General features: G+C 46.2%; 1 protein-coding gene across 2 annotated transcripts in view; it reads right to left on the reverse strand.

The window, feature by feature from the left end:
• Positions 1–18,356, reverse strand: part of LOC120915118 (stabilizer of axonemal microtubules 1-like) — a 56,321-nt gene that overhangs the window by 28,438 nt on the left and 9,527 nt on the right. For both annotated transcript variants that reach the window (XM_040325372.1, XM_040325373.1), the window contains exons 3-6: positions 16,855–16,994; positions 13,626–13,848; positions 8,027–8,149; positions 2,627–2,846 (exon numbers count right to left, since the gene is read on the reverse strand). In XM_040325372.1, coding sequence (XP_040181306.1) covers positions 2,627–2,846; positions 8,027–8,149; positions 13,626–13,848; positions 16,855–16,994 — 706 coding nt within the window. The remainder of the gene's footprint in view (positions 1–2,626; positions 2,847–8,026; positions 8,150–13,625; positions 13,849–16,854; positions 16,995–18,356) is intronic.

Consider the following 18,356-nt stretch of genomic DNA (forward strand, 5'->3'; position numbering starts at 1 on the left):
TGTACACCCGCTGTGCCCATTATGAGGGGTTCCCACCATCCCTGTGCTGAGTTCCCGGGTCTGTACACCCGCTGTGCTCATTATGAGGGGTTCCCACCATCCCTGTACTGTGCTGAGTTCCCAGGTCTGTACACCCGCTGTGCCCATTATGAGGGGTTCCCACCATCCCTGTGCTGAGTTCCCAGGTCTGTACACCCGCTGTGCCTATTATGAGGGGTTCCCACCATCCCTGTGCTGAGTTCCCGGGTCTGTACACCCGCTGTGCTCATTATGAGGAGTTCCCACCATCCCTGTGCTGAGTTCCCGGGTCTGTACACCCACTGTGCTCATTATGAGGGGTTCCCACCATCCCTGTGCTGAGTACCCGGGTCTGTACACCTGCTGTCCCCATGAGGGATTCCCCAATAATGGGCACTGATGGGCACAAAGAGGTGGCACTGATAAATGGCACTGATGGAGACTTATAGATGGCACTGATAGGCGACACTAATGGGCCTGCACTGATCAACAGTGCCTTGATTATTTGTGTACGTATACCCTGTACAGGGCCGACACTACCTATAGACAAGGTAGGCAGCAGCCTACAGCGCACATTAGTCAGGGGCGCCATGCCAGACCCCCCCCCCCCAGGCTCCCACATACGCTGCATGCGTAGGGCCAGTGACTGACTCCCCCCCCCCCCTCCCCCAATGGTAGCAGTCTATAAAAAGGTGGTGTATACATGGACAGTGCAAAGGGGGTGGAGCCAAGGGGGGGGGGGCGGCAAAATGAGGTTTTGCCTAGGGTGTCAAAAATCCTTGCACCGGCCCTGAATGTTGAAGGCCCCTTGACCCGCCCTGCACTAAGGAAAGGGAGCCTAGACCGCTGGATGCTTGGCGGGTGGGGTGTCAACATAAGGAGGGAGTCGAAGTGGCTCCGCTGGGATTGGCTACGATGGCATGAGGTGAGGGGGTGGAGACAGAACTCTAGAAATAGCTACGCAGAGGCACATCCCACTACTTCCGAAGAATTTACGGCACAAGAGTTGTCCACCCGCCCATTGTGTTGTTGTTTCGTCACAGCTTCTTTGGCGGTTTTACCTGGCCAGCAATTGGCATTACTTTTTGGGCTAAGCCCTCACGTTGAATTACAGGGTCAGTTTAAGGCCTGTCTCGCACTGATGGTGGAGACAGGCCTCATAAACTAGACAGTTTGTTTAGAGATGCTCACGGTGTAACCGTGACTGGCATGGTTTTTGGATTTGAAGCAATATGTTTCAATAAAGCTGTGGCCTTGCCCACTTCCAACTTTAAATGGTCTATGCAGGGCCGATCCGCCCTATAGGCTCACTATGCAAGCCGCTTAGGGCCCCGCAAAGCTGTGAAGGGCCCCCAAAATTACTAGAGGCCCCGCCTGGTGAGAAGTCATTTTCGGGTCACCCCGCTTCTCAACTCGCTGGTTGGTTGATAGAATAGGTAAGAAGTCAGCACCCCCCGCTTCTCAACTTTAATGTGACATGTGATTTTGCTTAGGGCCCCAGGGAGGTCAGGATCGGCACTGGGTCTATGTGTAATTATTGGGGGGGGGGCAAGGTTTGTTATGGTTGAATTAAGTGGAAGTTAAGTTACGCCTAAGCTTCTCAGCAGTCATGACATGCTTCCTTAGTCTAGGAGAAGGGCCTTCATTCCTGCACTGTATATGAAGACACCGGAGGCCTGATCACATTTCAAGAGGAGAGCACTGGCTGCTGATAAGTCAGTAAACCTCTCCAGTATTAAATACGCATTTAAGCATTGCTATATTGTTGAGGAAAGGGGGTGGGAGTGGGTGCTGGTAGGTCACATGCTATGCTACTAATATTTTATGGCTTAATGGAGCTTTAAACGGAGTTCCAGCCTTTTACTGTTTATTAAAAGTCAGCAGCTACAAAAAGTGTAGCTGCTGACTTTTAATAAACAGACACTCACCCGCTCCTCGGTCCAGCGACGTGGCCACCCAGAGCTCCGCTCCCCCCCCCCTCCGCCGGCGCCTCCATTCATAGTGTGGGCACCCGGCCGTGACAGCTTTTGGCTTCACGGCCGGGCACTCACTGTGCATGCAGGAGTCGTGCTGTGCTCTATGAGTGGACAGGCAATCTCCTGGGACTTGTCACATGTCCCAGGAGATCGCCTAAAGGGAGGAGCCTCCTAAGGAGAGAGGAGGAGTCGCCTAGGTGATCCCTGGGTAGAAGTAGGAAGCAGGACAGGAAGTCCCACTCCTACCGAAGCCCCCACTACAAAAATTGCATGCCAAATGTGGCATGTAAGGGGGCGAGGAGTGCTTAAGGCGGAAGTTCCACTTTTGGGTGGAACTCCACTTTAAGATAATCAAAGTGATATATTCAATAATTATGCATACAGAGTACCTGGAAACGTAATTTCTATATAATCTGCAGAGAGTATATCACTGCAAAAGACCCAGTTAAAAAGCTACTTTACGATTATTGCTGAAATGCTTTACAGGCAACATCATAACACAAACGCCTGTGTAGACTGACACATATTCGTGGTCCTATTATACTGGCCCGGTGCCCAAGCATTGAACACAGCTTGGGTCTAAAGTGCATATACATGCATCAATACATACTGTATATCCTCCAGTTTCTCACCTATAAAATGGGTTTACTGTCAGGTTATTGGTGGGTGGGGGGGCCAGCTTGCTTGGTTCCACGGGATAGTAGTTGGAGAAGTCACTCTGGTACTTAGTCACAGCCTGCAATGGTGGTCGCTTGATGATGCTTTTTGGCAACGGTTCCTTGGGTTCTTTAATCTTTTCCAATGGCAGAGGATAGTAAGTAGATTGATGTGTTGTCTTCATGTGATGCTCTCCTGGAAGTAAAAGCCATTACTGGAACTAATAAAACAATGCTAAAAGCTGAAAGTACTCTGTCCATTCAGTAATAATCGCTGTAGTAATGAAGAGTGGTCACCTTTGTTTTTCTTCTTTTTTGGGACACAGACCTTCAAAAGCAGATTTTAGCAGCAAGCTAACTGAATATGTCCTGCTCCTTACTAGAAGGCTGTAGGTCGAGGAAGAACTTTCCATGTTTCCTCACAGGGGGGCCCAAGGAATTTACAATTTTTTTAAGCAATTATAGATATGAAGAGGAATTTCAATAAATACCATGATGTGGCACGACAATGTGATTCCTGCCACTGTCTGGTCATTAAGCTATATTGGTGGAACCTGGCATGGTCTTCATCGTTGCTGGTCAAATTTCTACGTGGCTCTATAAGCTCTCTTATTAAATTCTAAAAGACAGAGTAGCTGCTATTGAGAGACTTTTCTTTCATTGGCAATACACTCTTAGTAAATAATGCATGTTTTTATTTAAAAAAGCTGTCCTTCTTACATAGTTAGTCTGAATGAAAAAAGTCACAAGTCCATCTAGTTCAATCAATAACTTTCTTCTTCAGGAAATTGTTAATTCTCTATAAATACAGTCAGGGCAGGACTTAGGGTGGTGGGGGCCCCTGGGCTTGAGTGTTGATTGAGGGGCCCCCTGGAGCGGGGGTCGAAGTTGTTGAGCGGAGGGGGGGGGCGCCGAGATCAAAGCTGATCGAAGTTGTTGAGCGGGGGGGGCGTGCCGCGAAGATCGAAGCTGTTGCCGCCGGGATCAAAGCTGATCGAAGTTGTTGAGGGGGGCCGCCGATCGTAGTTGTTGAGCGGGGGGTGAAGGGGACTTCTTACCTCTTCATCAGCAGCGGCATGGCTCTTCCTGCTTCCTCCTCCCGGGGTCCCCTATTGGGCGGGGCCCATGGGCTTGAGCCCAGTCAAGCCCAATGGTAAGTCCGGCCCTGAATACAGTACTTTGCAGTAAGATTTTGCATTATAAAGCATTTTTTTATTCAGGAGGGCATGTGAACAAGTGGAGAGCTCATTTAACCACTGGTCATTATACGGTGGCTGTTTGATGTTAAATACCGGGGTTACTGGGGATAGCTGCCATAAACCGGTATCTTTTTAAACATCAGGCGGTCCACTTTCAGATAAAAGCGGTCTCTGCGGCGGATTCACCACAAGTTTACTTTTATGGGGGGCGGGAGAGGCCTCTTACCAGAGCCGTCGGTAGCGGCGGAAACGATCAGGTCCTTTCCTCTGAGAGACTTGGAGTTGAGTGAGGGAAAGATGGCCCCCACTTGGCTCCATACCATTGGATGACAGAAGCGACGTCAAACGTCGCTTCTGCCCAATGGTCTTAAAGGGGATTTTTTTTATTGAAAAATAAATACATTTTTGGGTTGCTTTTATAGTGTAATTTTGAGATCTGAGGTCTTTTTGACAACATATCTTACATTAAAGAGGTCCTGTCATGCTTTTTTTCTATTACAAGGGATGTTTACATTCTTTGCAAGGCCCCTTTCACACGTGTGGACAGTATGTCTGTATTTCATCCATCCGTTTTTGGATGAAATATGGACATACATGTATCCCTATGGAATAGTGGGTGTCAGCGGATGAACATCCGCCGAGATCCGATCTCATCGGTCCCTGCTATGGTCCAATTCTGCAGACGGAGTAAAATCCTATTTTTCCATCCGTCTGTGGATCGGATGAACACGTACAGACGGTTCATGTTCATCCGATCCCCCCATAGATGAAAAGCGAATGTGCAGGGACCGCCCTGTCATCTGCCGGCTCAGCGGGGATCAACAGAGCGATCCCCACTGAGCAAGCGGATGAGAAAGGTACGGATCCTCAGGTGATCCGTACGTGTGAAAGGGGCCTAATAGGTTTAAAAGTGACCCAAAATGTTTTTTTATAAATGGACAGTGTAAAAATAAAAAGTTAAATAAATAAGATTTTTTTTTAAAGTGCCCAGTCCCGCCGAGCTTGCGCGCAGAAGTGAATGCATACGTAAGTCAAGCCTGCATATGAAAACAGTGTTCAAACCACACATTGTGAGCGAGAGAAATAAATTCTAGCAAAAGACCTCTTTTTAAACGTCACCTATGGAGATTTTTAAGGGTCAAAGATTGTCGCCATTCCACAGGCGGGCGCAACTTTGAAGCGTGACATGTTCGGTATCAATTTACTTGGCGTAACATTATCTTTCACAGTATAAATTAAAAATTAGGTTTGTAAGACCACTGCGCAAATATGGTGTGACATAGTATTGCAACGACTGCGATTTTATTCTCTAGGGTGTTTGAAAAAAATATATAATATTTGGCGGTTCTAAGTAATTTTCTAGCAAAAAAAATATATTTTAATTTGTAAACAACAGATCTTAAAAAGAAGCTTGGGTCCTTAACCATCTCAATACTGGGCCTATTCTGGCACTCCTTTCCTTCATGTAAAAATCATAATTTTTTTGCTAGAAAATATCTCAGAACCCCCAAACATTATATATATATATATATTTTTTTTAGCAGACACCCTAGGGAATAAAGTGGCAGTTATTGCAACTTTTTATCTACGGCATTTGCTCAATAATTTTTCAAACGCCTTTTTATGGAGAAAAAATACGGTTTCATGAATTAAAAAATAACAAAACAGTAAAGTTAGCCCAATTTTTTTGTATAATGTGAACGATGATGTTACGCCGAGTAAATAGATAGCTAACTTGTAACGCTTGAATATTGCACACACTCATGGAATGGCGCAAAACTTTGGTACTTAAAAATCTCCATAGGCGATGCTTTAATTTTTTTTTTTACAGGTTACCTGTTTAGAGTTACAGAGGAGGTCTAGTGCTAGAATTGTTGCACACGCTCTAACGCATGCGGCGTTACCTCACATGTGTGGTTTGAATGGCATTTACATATGTGCGCAGGACTTACATATGTGTTTGCTTCTGAGCGCAAGCTACTGGGGACAGGGGCGTTTACATTTTTTTTTATTATTATTTTATTTTGTATTTTACTTTTTTTTTTTTTTACAAACATGTATACATGTAAACATCCCTTGTAATATGAATAACTGTAACAGGTCCTCTTTATGGAGAGATGCGGGGTCAATAAGACCCCACATCTCTCCTCCAGTCTTGAAAACATGAGATTGTGAAATAAAATCACAGATCTCATGCTTTCTGCCGCGATTGCATTTTTTTTTTTTACTTCCGGGTACCCGGGCTTGACGTCATAAGGTTGCGCCCAGGCCTCCGGCGGTCATAGAGATGACCATCTGGTCACCCAAAATCTCTATCGTTGTGAGCCGGCGCCGGCCGATTCATTCTCTGGGCCCCCGATGGCACTGGAGAGCCCGGAGAAGTATCAGATGGCGGCGGGAGGGGCAGGACATCCCCTCCTGCCGCCTATAAGAACTATCAAGCAGCAGAACTGCCGCTATGATCGTTCTTATGGTGCGTTGAATCGCCGGCTGAAAAGAAGGATATCTGAACGATGCCCGTTGCTGCAATACCAGGACTTCATATGATGGCATGCGGTATTGAGGTGGTTAAAGGGGTTGTAAAGGAAGATAAAAAACCTTCTGAATGCATTCTATGCATTAAGATAAAAAGCCTTCTATGTGCAGCTGCCCCCCTAACACTTACCTGAGGTCCCTCTCTGTCCAGCGATGTCCACAAGTAGGGGAGGCCACATTAGACATTGTCAAGCCTCGTACACATGACCGAGGCTTGCTGGGAGATATTTTTTTGCCGAGGAAACCGGTCGTGTGTAAATTTTCGTCAAGGAAACTGTCGAGAAACTCGACGAGCCAAAAAGAGAGCAAGTTCTCTATTTCCTCGACGGGAATGGAGAAACTTGCCTTGTCGAGTTCCTCGACAGCCTAACAAGGAACTCGACGAGGAAAACGATGTGTTTTGCCCGTCGTGTGTACGAGGCTTAAGAGAAAGGAGCCACCCTGAAACAGGAAACCTGGGGCAGTGGCCATGGTATCAGCTTAAACTGATGAAGATGAAAAGATAAAGAAGCTGCATACCCAGTAAACGATTTAATCAGCTGCTGAAAATGCTTAAAGGGATGGTTCCCCCTAAAACAAATTTCTAACAATACATTCGGAAGACTGCTTACACTGCGGGTAGGCTGGCTTTTTTTTTTCGTACATACCTCGATCATATCGCATATCGCCGTTTCATCCCTTGGCTTCCGGGTATGAGTCTTGCTGGACCTAGTTGATTGACGTTCCTCCGACCGGCGCATACTGCGCGTCACGACTTTCCGACAGAAGCCGAACGTCATTGCGCAGGCGCCGTATAGAGTCGGCTCTATACGGCACCTGCGCAGCGACGTTCGGCTTCTTTCGGAAAGTCGTGACGTCAAGTATGCGTCGGTCGGAGGAACGTCAATCAACTAGGAACGCCCACCGCCACAAGACTCATACCCGGAAGTCGAGGGATAAAACGGCGATATCGAGGTATGTACGAAAAAAAAAAAAAAAGCCAGCCTACCCGCAGTGTAAGCAGTCTTCCAAATGTATTGTTAGAAATTTGTTTTAAAGCGGGAGTTCACCCAATGATGTTTTTTTTTCTCTTTTTCCCTTAGATGGATGCTATATGGATGCTCGTTTTGTCTAGGGGAATCGGCTAGTTGTTTTAAAATATGAGCCGTACTTACCGTTTTCGAGATGCATCTTCTCCGTCGCTTCCGGGTATGGGTCTTCGGGAGCGGGCGTTCCTTCTTGATTGACAGTCTTCCGAGAGGCTTCCGACGGTCGCATCCATCGCGTCACTAGTAGCCGAAAGAAGCCGAACGTCGGTGCTGCTCTACACTGCGCTTGCGCACCGACGTTCGGCTTCTTTCGGAAAATTGTGACGCGATGGATGCAACCGTCGGAAGCCTCTCGGAAGACTGTCAATCAAAATAGGAACGCCCAGTCCCGCAGCCCATACCCGGAAGCGGCGGAGAAGATGCATCTCGTAAACGGTAAGTACAGCTCATATTTTTAAACAACTAGCCGATTCCCCTAGACAAAACGAGCATGAAGCTAAGGGAAAAAAGCGTTATGTGCGGGTGAACCCCCGCTTTAAGGGGGAACCACCCCTTTAAAATGGGTTAAATATAATGATAAGGTCGTACTTGAAACTCTTGGTTGTGTCCTTTACCTTCCATGGTCAGGTGGTCATGTGAAGCTTTCACTGGCTCTACTCTCTTCATCTTTTTTTCTACAAAATGCTCTTGGGTTGTAGTTTTCATGTCACACACATCACCAGGGAAGAGAACAGCTCCTGTCAAACACGGGTAAGAGAAGATGCACAGTAGTATATAAATCTCAGAAATAACATTTTTTAAGTTTCTTCTTGGACCATATTGCTTAGCGTTGAAAAAATAAGGAATAATTAAATATTTAGTGCATTGTCAAGAAATCTTGACGAGCCCTTTGTGATTGCTGCAGGATAATTGGCATGTAGCTTTAGTCTCCCTGGATTCTCCTGTTCATCGATTGCTTGTTTGTGTAGTGTTCCGTAGAATAATTCTGCAGAAATAATATACATGTTCCTGTACATAATATACAATGCAGTCTGCTTCCACAGCAGAACAATGGGGGGTTTTACACCGGCAGATACTGTACAGGGGTCTGCGGAGTTAACGTTTTATTAAATACGTGATTGGATGGCTTGGAGAATGTAAGGGTGGCATATAAAACTGCAATCCTCTCTACAGAATGATTTTTATAATATTGAAGGGTGAAGACAACATAATTATGAAGCTGCTACCTGTTCCCTGTGACTTCACCATATTTCTCACTTCGTCCTTCCTGGTGTTTACCAGAAGTGACAGAAATGGTGACAAATTCATGCTTCATTCCAGGCTTGTGATGTGACATTGAAACTCGAAGACGTCAAATTCAAATTTTTTAGTCAAATTCTAATTTTTTGGTGTACATTTCTAGTTAATCAAATGTTAGTAGTGCTTCCCTGAAGATTTTCCAATCTACCTGGAAACCTTTAAGATCGTTTCATATACAGTGTAGGGAATGCCAACTAAAATGTACATCTTTTCATTACATTATTCTGGAAATAATGTGTCATACAGATTACAGAATACAAACAATTGCTATTAATTCAGAATTTTATGGTTCCCATAATTTAATGTACAGTATATTGCAGTGGTTGATGCAAAACATCAATTAATGCAGGTATGGCAGGGCCACAAATTTAATAAAGTGGCCTCATGGAATTGTGAGCCCTGGCACCTGGTTTGCCACCTAATCACCTTTAACCACTTTGAAGACGTCTACAGCGCGGTGCTCAATTGCCAGGAGGACGTCCTTGGAGGAAAAATCTGTCCCTGCCGCGTCACGAGGGTTGCCGATGCGTGTGCCTGGCGGCCACGATGTAAGCCATGTACCCGCGATCCGCATTTACAGAGCCAGGGACGTGGATCTCTGTGTGTAAACACAGAGATCCATGTCCTGTCAGGGAGATGAGACCAATGGTGTGTCCCTTGTACATAGGAACACCAATCTGTCTCCTCCCCCATCAGTCCCTTCCCCCCACAGTAAGAATCACTCCCAGGGAACACATTTAACCCCTTGATCACCCCTAGTGTTAACCCCTTCCCTACCAGTCACATTTATATAGTAATCAGTGTATTTTTATAGCACTGTTCGCTGTGTAAATGTGAATGGTCCCAAAATAGTGTCATAAGTGTCCGATCTGTCGCAGATAACCACCATTACTAATAAAAAAAAAAAGAAAAGAAAAATAAGCCATAAATCCATCCCCTATTTTGTATACGCTATAACTTTTGCGCAAACCAATCACTATACGCTTATTACGTTTTTTTTTTTAACAAAAATATGTAGAAGAATACGTATCGGCCTAAACTGAGAAAACATTTTTTTTTTAAATTGAGATATTTATTAGAGCAAAATTCAAAATTTTGTTTATAGCGCAAAAAAATAAAAACCGCAGAGATGATCAAATACCACCAAAAGAAAGCTCTATTTGTGGGAAGTAGAAATAGGTGAAGGGATAGAAGAAATGTAAATGGCAGATTCAGGGTTAACTGGTACGGGAAACAGTCCTGCTCCCAAAGATAAACTTCTTCGCCACTCTAGCCAGAGTGGGTATAGTGCACCTGGATAGGCCTCTCTCACCAGCCTAGCAGCCAGAGTGTCACTCGGATACTTTAGGTTAAAATCTCTGCCACAGACCCTCCTAAAGGTGGAGACAATCCAGGTCCAAAATCCTTCTCAACTGGATTCAGCACCCGGATCTCCTTCAAACAGCTTTAGTTGCATCAGGAACTGATAGGCGACCATCGTCCAGCCTCTCAGATACGAAGTGTCCTTCGATGAGCAGATAGGCTGTGACACCAGCCTCGTGCTCGGTGTCCCCAGACAGGTTCTCCATCGACCGGCTTCCTCCACTTTGGACGGACAGCCCAGGACCACTTGCAAATTTGTAGACCCAGTCTGCCTACTGAGTCTACGAGGTAGATTAATGCTACGGACCAACGTGGTCCCGGAGCCAGGAACACTGCAACACATACACACACTCCGGCCAGGAGGGCCACACACGGGGGTGGTGGGACGATTGCCCAGGTGGAAGGCGGCAGAGCGGCGACGACCCCGAGCCAATGGCGTCTGCACCCTAAATACCCGTCCCAGCATGCCCAGCGAGGCGATCAACCCTCCTGATTGGCTGCTGAGGAGAAGCATCTACACGACCCTGATTCTACTGCTGCCACCTACCGTCTGGGGGTACTGAAGTCTCCAGACAGGAGGATAGGCACACAGAACAGCCAGAGCTGGAACAGAGGCCTTAAATTTAGCCAAATAAACCTGATCAGAGTCAATTAACTCTCTGACCCCCTTCTAAATTTACAACAGCACCTGCTATAAAAGTAGCCAGACGCTACAGGTATTTACGAGGTGGTATCAAAACGTTTTGTAACACGCCAACAGATGGCACGCACAATCACAGAGGAGCACTGACCTTCATAAGTCAGTGTGCCAAAAAACATTGTTCTGTGTACATCGGAAGCTGTGCAACTGGTGCTATTCTGACCACGTGCGATATTACATCTGCTATTTCATCATGGACAGCAAGTTAGAACAAAGAGCATGCAAATGGCTCTGCAAAGAATCGCATGCAATTTGAGCTGGAATGCGGTGCGATTCCTGTCTAAATCACATGCCATTTCCCCCACCGCTCCTGTGTGTGTGTGTGATAGAAAGGGAAAAGTGGCATCTAGTGGGCAGTTTATAAAAAATGTTATGCCCTGTACACACGACCGGTTTTCCTGACATGCCAAAACCCAAAGTTTTTCCCGACGTGATTCCTCTCAAGCTTGCCTTACATAAACATGTTCAGTCAAAAAACCCGCTCGACCAAAGCGCAGTGACGTCCAACAGCGACGGCATTATAAAGGGTATCACTTGCCTGACGAAGAGGTCCTGCGCGACTTCGACACGTTGCAATCCTTGTGATGTTTTCACTGCAATACATTTTTGGACGTTCTCAACGATCCACGGTGTGCTGGCGAATATGTACGTATGATTGTTGTTCCAGTTCCCAGCTGGTGATCGCTTCAGCACCTATTTTTGCACTTATTGGCCGTTTCTCCAGGAAGGTGTGCGATTGGAATATTGACTAAGGCATTATAAAGGGGACGTTCCATTCAAATAGTGCCACCCTTTGGGCTGCTTTTGCTGATCCTCGTGTTAGTAAAAGTTTGGTGAGAGACGATTCACGCTTTTCAGCCTCGTGCTTTACAGTCCGTTACAGCGTGACAAATGTGCTATCTCCATTGCGAACGCTAGTTTTACCAGAACGAGCGCTCCCGTCTCATACTTGATTCTGAGCATGCGCATTTTTTTCCCCTCGGAAAAGCATACACACGAGCGGTTTTCGCAACGAGAAAAAGACTGACGGGAAACACGATGGGAAAAAACAGAGCAGGCTCTAATTTTTTTACGGGCAGCTTTCTCGTCGGGAAAACTGCTATGAAGCATACACACAACAGGTTTTCCCAACCAATCTAAAAAATGTCAGCTTTCTTGTCTGGAAAACCGGTCATGTGTACGAGGCATAAGAACTCACATTAATACATATCTGGTCAAATGCAAAATCTGCATCGGTGTCCCAGTCCCACCGATGATAGAAAATCACGGCTGCTGGAGGTGTTTGAAGGGCTGGAGGAGAATTTCCGGGACCCGGTGGGTATAGGGCGGAAGTGATGTCAGCTTGGGGGTGGATCACCAATACATCTCCTCCAGCCCTGCGGAGTTCTAACATTTTGAATAAACTGCCCATTAGATGGCGCTTTTTCCTTTCTATATACACACACACAGGAGCGGTGAGGGAAATCGCATGTGATTCGGACAGCAAGTGCAACGCATTCCTGTTCAAATCATATGCGATTCTTTGCAGTGCAATTTGCACCCATTTATATTGTAATGACGCAAATCGCACCGCAAAATATTGGTTTCGGTACCGGGAGCATCCCTACATTATATTTCTGTTGTCTAATAGGGCTGTGCAAATCTCAGCAATTAATAGACAGATATGCAAATCCTTTGGGAGGAAAAACATCTCACATATATATATTTCAACTGTGCATTTAGCTGTGTACAGGGGAGGATTTGGTTCCTTTGGTCTGGTTGGCAAACACAACCAAGTGGCCCTTTCATGATAGATTTCTGTGGGCTCTAAGGGCCAGATTCTCAGACAATTACGTTACGCTGCGGCGGCGTAACGTATCCCATTTATGTTACACCGCCGCAAGTTTACAGCGTAAGTGCCTGATTCACAAAGCTCTTACCTGTAAACTTGCGGCGGTGTAACGTAAATGTGCTCGGCGCAAGCCCGCCTAATTCAAATGGGGCGGGCACCATTTAAATCAGGCGCGTTCCCGCGCCGAACGTACTGCGCATGCTCCGTCGGGAAAATTACCCGACGTGCATTGCGCTAAATGATGGCGCAAGGACGTCATTGGTCTCGGCGTTAACGTAAATGGCGTCCAGCGCCATTCATGGACGACTTACGCAAACAACATGATTTTTCAAATTTCGACGCGGGAACGGCGGCCATACTTAACATTGGCTAGTCCACCTAGAGGGCAGCCTTAGTTTTACGCGGCGTATCTCGACGGAAACTACGTAAAGTTAGAGCGACGGGTAACGCGGACGTTCGTGAATCGCCGTAACTAGTCATTTGCATATTCTACTCTGACCGCAATGGAATCGCCACCTAGCGGCTGGCCTAGAATTGCATCCTAAGATCCGACGGTGTAAGTCAATTACACCTGTCGGATCTTAGGGCTATCTATGCGGAACTGATTCTATGAATCAGCCGCATAGATACGACAAGCGTATCTCAGAGATACGACGGCGTATCAGGAGATACGCCGTCATATCTCTTCTGTGAATCTGGCCCTAGGTTCTTAGTATAGTATGGTCACATACAATTTCAGAGCAACAAATTAAATCTGTGCTGTAAGATTTATTTTGCCAGGTGCTGTGATTGCAGGTCTGAATGGGAAGCAGATAGCAATCAAAGAATCACTGTACAGTATTGGGGGTCCTACTCTGATTGCTGTTTAAACGAGGGAGCATCTCAGAGCCACCAGACCAACATATCTTAACAGTACTGGTCCAGGAGGCAACTGCCCCTAACACCCCAGCCCAGTCCTCCCCTGGCTTTGTGCCTGGTGTACAGCTTTAGATTTTGTATACAGGTTTATATTATGTGGTACCTGCTAGAGTTGGTAGTTCTCCATAATGTGATTGTCGCTCTGTCTTCCATTGTTTAAATTGATCCCTGTTTGTGGTGGTATGGTGTGAACTTGCAGGAGGTGGAGGGTGCAGGTTGTCTGGCGGACGTGTAGGCATAGTTCTTTCTGCCTCCTTTGGAGGATAGTGTAGTCCATAAACAGTCTGTTTTAACAGGGATTCCTCTGGGCTCTGGTAATAACTCTCCTGTTGATGTAGTATCGAAAGAACGGTAAACTTCATAGAATATATGCATGTCCATAGTAAAGTACCCTTTACCACCAGTGCCACTTTGTTTTATATTCTTCTGAACAGATCATTGAAATGACCTACCCTTGGAAAACAAATTGTCTTCTCTATTTACCTGTAAACTCAGTGGGCCAGATTCTCAAACGAGATATGCCGTCGTATCTCTGAGTTGCGTGGTCGTATCTATGCGCCTGATTCTTAGAATCAATTACGCATAGATTTCCCGTAGATCTGACTGGTGTAACTGTGTTACACCGTCGTATCGTAACTGCATATTTACGCTGGCCGCTAGGTGCCGCTTCCGTCGAATTCCGCGTCGAGTATGCAAATTAGCTAGATACGCGAATTCACGAACGTACGGCCGGCCGACGCAGTACATTTACGCCGTTTACGTTAGGCTTTTCCCGGCGTATAGTTACCCCTGCTAGATGGTGGCGTAAGTGCGGCGTAACAATGTTAAGTATGGCCGTCGTTCCCGCGACGAAATTTGAAAATTTTACGTCGTTTGCGTAACTCGTCTGTGAATGGGGCAGGACGTAATTTACGTTCACGTCAAAACCAATACGTCCTTGCGGCATATTAGGAGCAATGCACACTGGGAGATTTCCACGGATGGCGCATGCGCCGTTCGTGAAAAACGTCAATCACGTCGGGTCACACAACATTTACATAAAACACGCCCCCCTGTTCCAAATTTGAATTAGGCGGGCTTACGCCGGCCGATTTACGCTACGCCGCCGCAACTTACGTAGCAAAAGCTTAGAGAATACAGCACTTGCCCGTCTAAGTTGCGGAGGCGGAACGTTAATCGGATACGTTACGCCGCCGCAAAGATACGCGATTCTACGAGAATCTGGCCCGGTATACCTGTATATATCAAATGTCTCCTACAAAAGTTGGCACAGTTTCATAGGGTGGCTTCAGAGACTTTAGCTTGTTGTGGATTTGTAGAGGCGAGTCAATGGGGCCAACACAAAAAGCTGCTAATAATTTTAGATTGACATTAATAGTGCAGGCTAAAATCAGATTTTTGCTTTCCCTGCCCTTTCTATTTCTAAGAACTGACTTTCTACATATACGGTATAGCAGGGGTGCCCAACCTTTTGAAGAGCGAGGGCCACTTAAGCGACTTAGTAACCATTCGGGGGCCACAGTGATCAGATGACAGGTCTGCGTCCACCCTGCATATGCAAAGCGGACACAGACACTGCCCACTCTACTCTATGGGCCCTCTCATCTGATCAAATGTTTATTTAGCAGATTGGATTGGAAGGTAGGTGTAAATCAGGGGTAGCCAACCAGTGGCCCGGGGGCCACATGTGGCCCGCGGAGCCCTCTGATGTGGCCCGCGGAGCCCTCTGATGTGGCCCGCGGAGCCCTCTGATGTGGCCCGCGACCTCCTGCTCTGGAATGGCGGTTGGCAAGCCCAGATCTCAGGTTGCCGAGCAGCCATACCACAGCATTAGTGTTGTGAATGAAGCTGGTGGTAGAGGAAGAAAGCGGCTGCAGAGCAGAGCCCCATAAGCCGATGCTTCCTGTACAGTGCCAACTTTTGCCAGAGGCGGAGTCTATCGCAAAGTTCATCTAACCCACAGAATAGACAGATGCACTACGCTATGTGCGTAAACCGCAGCACATCAGTGTGAAAGCAGTCTTAGGCCCTTTTCACATGATCAGCCCAACCCAAATCGGACCCTCAATTCACCTCTATAGAGCAGCAGATGTAAACAGACTTTGTTCGCTTACGCCCGCCTACCTCCAATCCGATCCACTAAATAAAATAATTTGTCCCTTTCCATCTGGGCAGATTGAAACGGAGGGCCTATAGAATAGTCGTGACCTGTCATCCGCCCGATCCACTGATCGTGGCCCATGACTGGTTACCAAGTTGCTTAAGTGGCCCTCGCTCTTAAAAAGGTTGGGCACCCCTGGTGTAAATGGAGGCAGGTGTAAATGGACACAAGTCTGTTCACATTTGACGCTCCATAGAGGTGAATGGAGAGTCCGACTGGGTCAGAAAGATCATGTTAAAGGGGCCTAAGGCTACTTTTACACTGATGATCTGTGGTCTACCCACACCGTGGGAGCAACATAGTACAACATAGTGCACCTGTGGCTTTCCTGCAGGTTAGCTGTACTTTGCCATAGAATTCTATTATATCCTGCAAACCCACAGGTAAAACCAGAAGTCTATGGCTCAGTGCAGGTAAGCCGCAGGTACACTGCACTACACCTGCGGATCAGTTTGAAAGCAGCCCAGTACCCACTGTAGAACAGATATGTCCATATATACACTGATTTTAGTAATAAACTTGCTGTCCCAGGCAGAGTGCATTTGGTATCACTCCACCTCTGATGCTATAAGACATCAGATTTAAGGAAGCTATCATAGTTCCCAAATGTTGCTACTGGAATCGATAGGTACTAATACCACGGATTCTTCACCAGCCCCACCAAGCAACCTATCCCAAAAAAATTACAATAGGCTAATACCTAGAACACAAGAGAAATTAAACATTACATACAACCACTGTTTAGGTGGTTATTTTCCTAATTACTGAATCTCTAGTCAATAGCAATTCTTTAAAGGGGTTGTAAAGGTTTGTTTTTTATTTTCTAAATAGGTTCCTTTAAGCTAGTGCATTGTTGGTTCACTTACCTTTTCCTTCCATTTCCCTTCTAAATGTTTTTTTTCTTTGTCTGAATTTCTCACTTCCTGTTTCTCCTCAGTAAGCTTTCCACCATCATCCGAGCGGTGTTTAGTCAGCCAGAACAGCTTACTGAGGAGGAACAGGAAGTGAGAAATTCAGACAAAGAAAACAAAGAAAAAAAACATTTAGAAGGGAAATTGAAGGAAAAGGTAAGTGAACCAACAATGCACGAGCTTAAAGGAACCTATTTAGAAAATAAAAAACAAACTTTTACAACCCCTTTAATTAATAATGGATTGATTGACATACTTACAGGAGGAACACATAATTTGGGTCTTCCTTCAAGTGGTCTTGGTACAAATTCTGCTCTCTGAGTAGTGGCCAAGTTCATAGGAGGCAGGTTACGGGGTACAGGGGTATGAGAGGGTCTCTTACTGCTCCTAGGGGCCACATCTGTGTTGGGAAGAATAGATACCGTAATAAGTACATACAAAACCTAAAAATATTAAGTGATTTGTCTTTACTTCCTGTCCCATGGACATGTCATTGAAATTGTGAGTAAGGGTTAACTTGTCAGTGACAGCAGTAAATACCGACTCTCCACTCTATCCAAAACCAGAATTTTTTTGTCATGGATCCAGGGGCAGGCTGACAACTCATGGGGACCCCAGGCAATAGGAGATTATGGGGTCCCCCGCAATATGAGATTATGGGGACCCCAGGCAATAGGAGATTATGAGGCCCCCTGGCAATAGATTATGGGGCCACACAGTATACACACACACACATAGAGTATGCATACACAGTATATATATACATACACACACTGAAAGGGTATGTGGGGCCGTTATGATCTTGGGATTTTTAGACCAACGGGATAATGGTAAGGAACATTTCAGGGACACATGTTAAAAAAAACACTGATTTTTACATACTGTCCCTGGTTTTACTGAGGCTGGCAACCCTGATTGGGCCCCCTAGTGGCATGGGGCCCTCGAGCCCGAATGGTCAGTCCGCCCCTGCATGGATCGAATTAGGCTGTATATAAGGAAAATATTAGATGATGGAAATAAGCGAGATACATCAGAATGCCTGAGGTGTTCTAGACCGTCTGCAGACTTACAACATATGCTATGGTAATGCCCTAAACTGTTCAGCTATTGGCAAAACCTGGTAGATACTACTAAGTGTGTCTATCAAACTCAGATACAATTAGATCCTAAAGTATGCTTATTGGGTTATTTTGAAAAAATAAATATATGCATCAGCAGTTAGGACCTAATTAGGATCTAAGGGCCAGATTCACAGTGGAGATACGACGGCGTATCTCCTGATACGCCTTCGTATCTCTGTTTCTATCTATGCGACTGATTCATAGAATCAGTTACGCATAGATATCCCTAAGATCCGACAGGTGTAATTGTTTTACACTGTCGGATCTTAGAATGCAGTACCACGGCCGCCGCTGGGGGGAGTTTGCGTCGTAAACCAGCGTCGGGTATGCAAATTAGGAGTTATGGCGATTCACGACGGATTTTCGCGTTCGCTACGTCGCCGCTAGTCTAGTTTCCCGTCGCAAAGTTAGTCGTTGTTTTAGGTGCCCTAACTTTAGTCAGCAAGCGTATTGCTGTCTAAAGTATGGCCGTCGTTCCCGCGTCGAAATTTAAAAATCAACGTCGTTTGCGTAAGCTGTCCGGCAATACGGAATTACGCTACGCGCGTCGCCGTTCGAAAAAATGACGTCACGGCGCGCAATGCACGCTGGGAGTTCGGAAACGGAGCATGCGCGGTAGGTCCGGTGCGGGAGCGCGCCTA

Source organism: Rana temporaria, chromosome 10, assembly GCF_905171775.1.
Source record: "Rana temporaria chromosome 10, aRanTem1.1, whole genome shotgun sequence".
Lineage (NCBI taxonomy): Eukaryota > Metazoa > Chordata > Amphibia > Anura > Ranidae > Rana > Rana temporaria.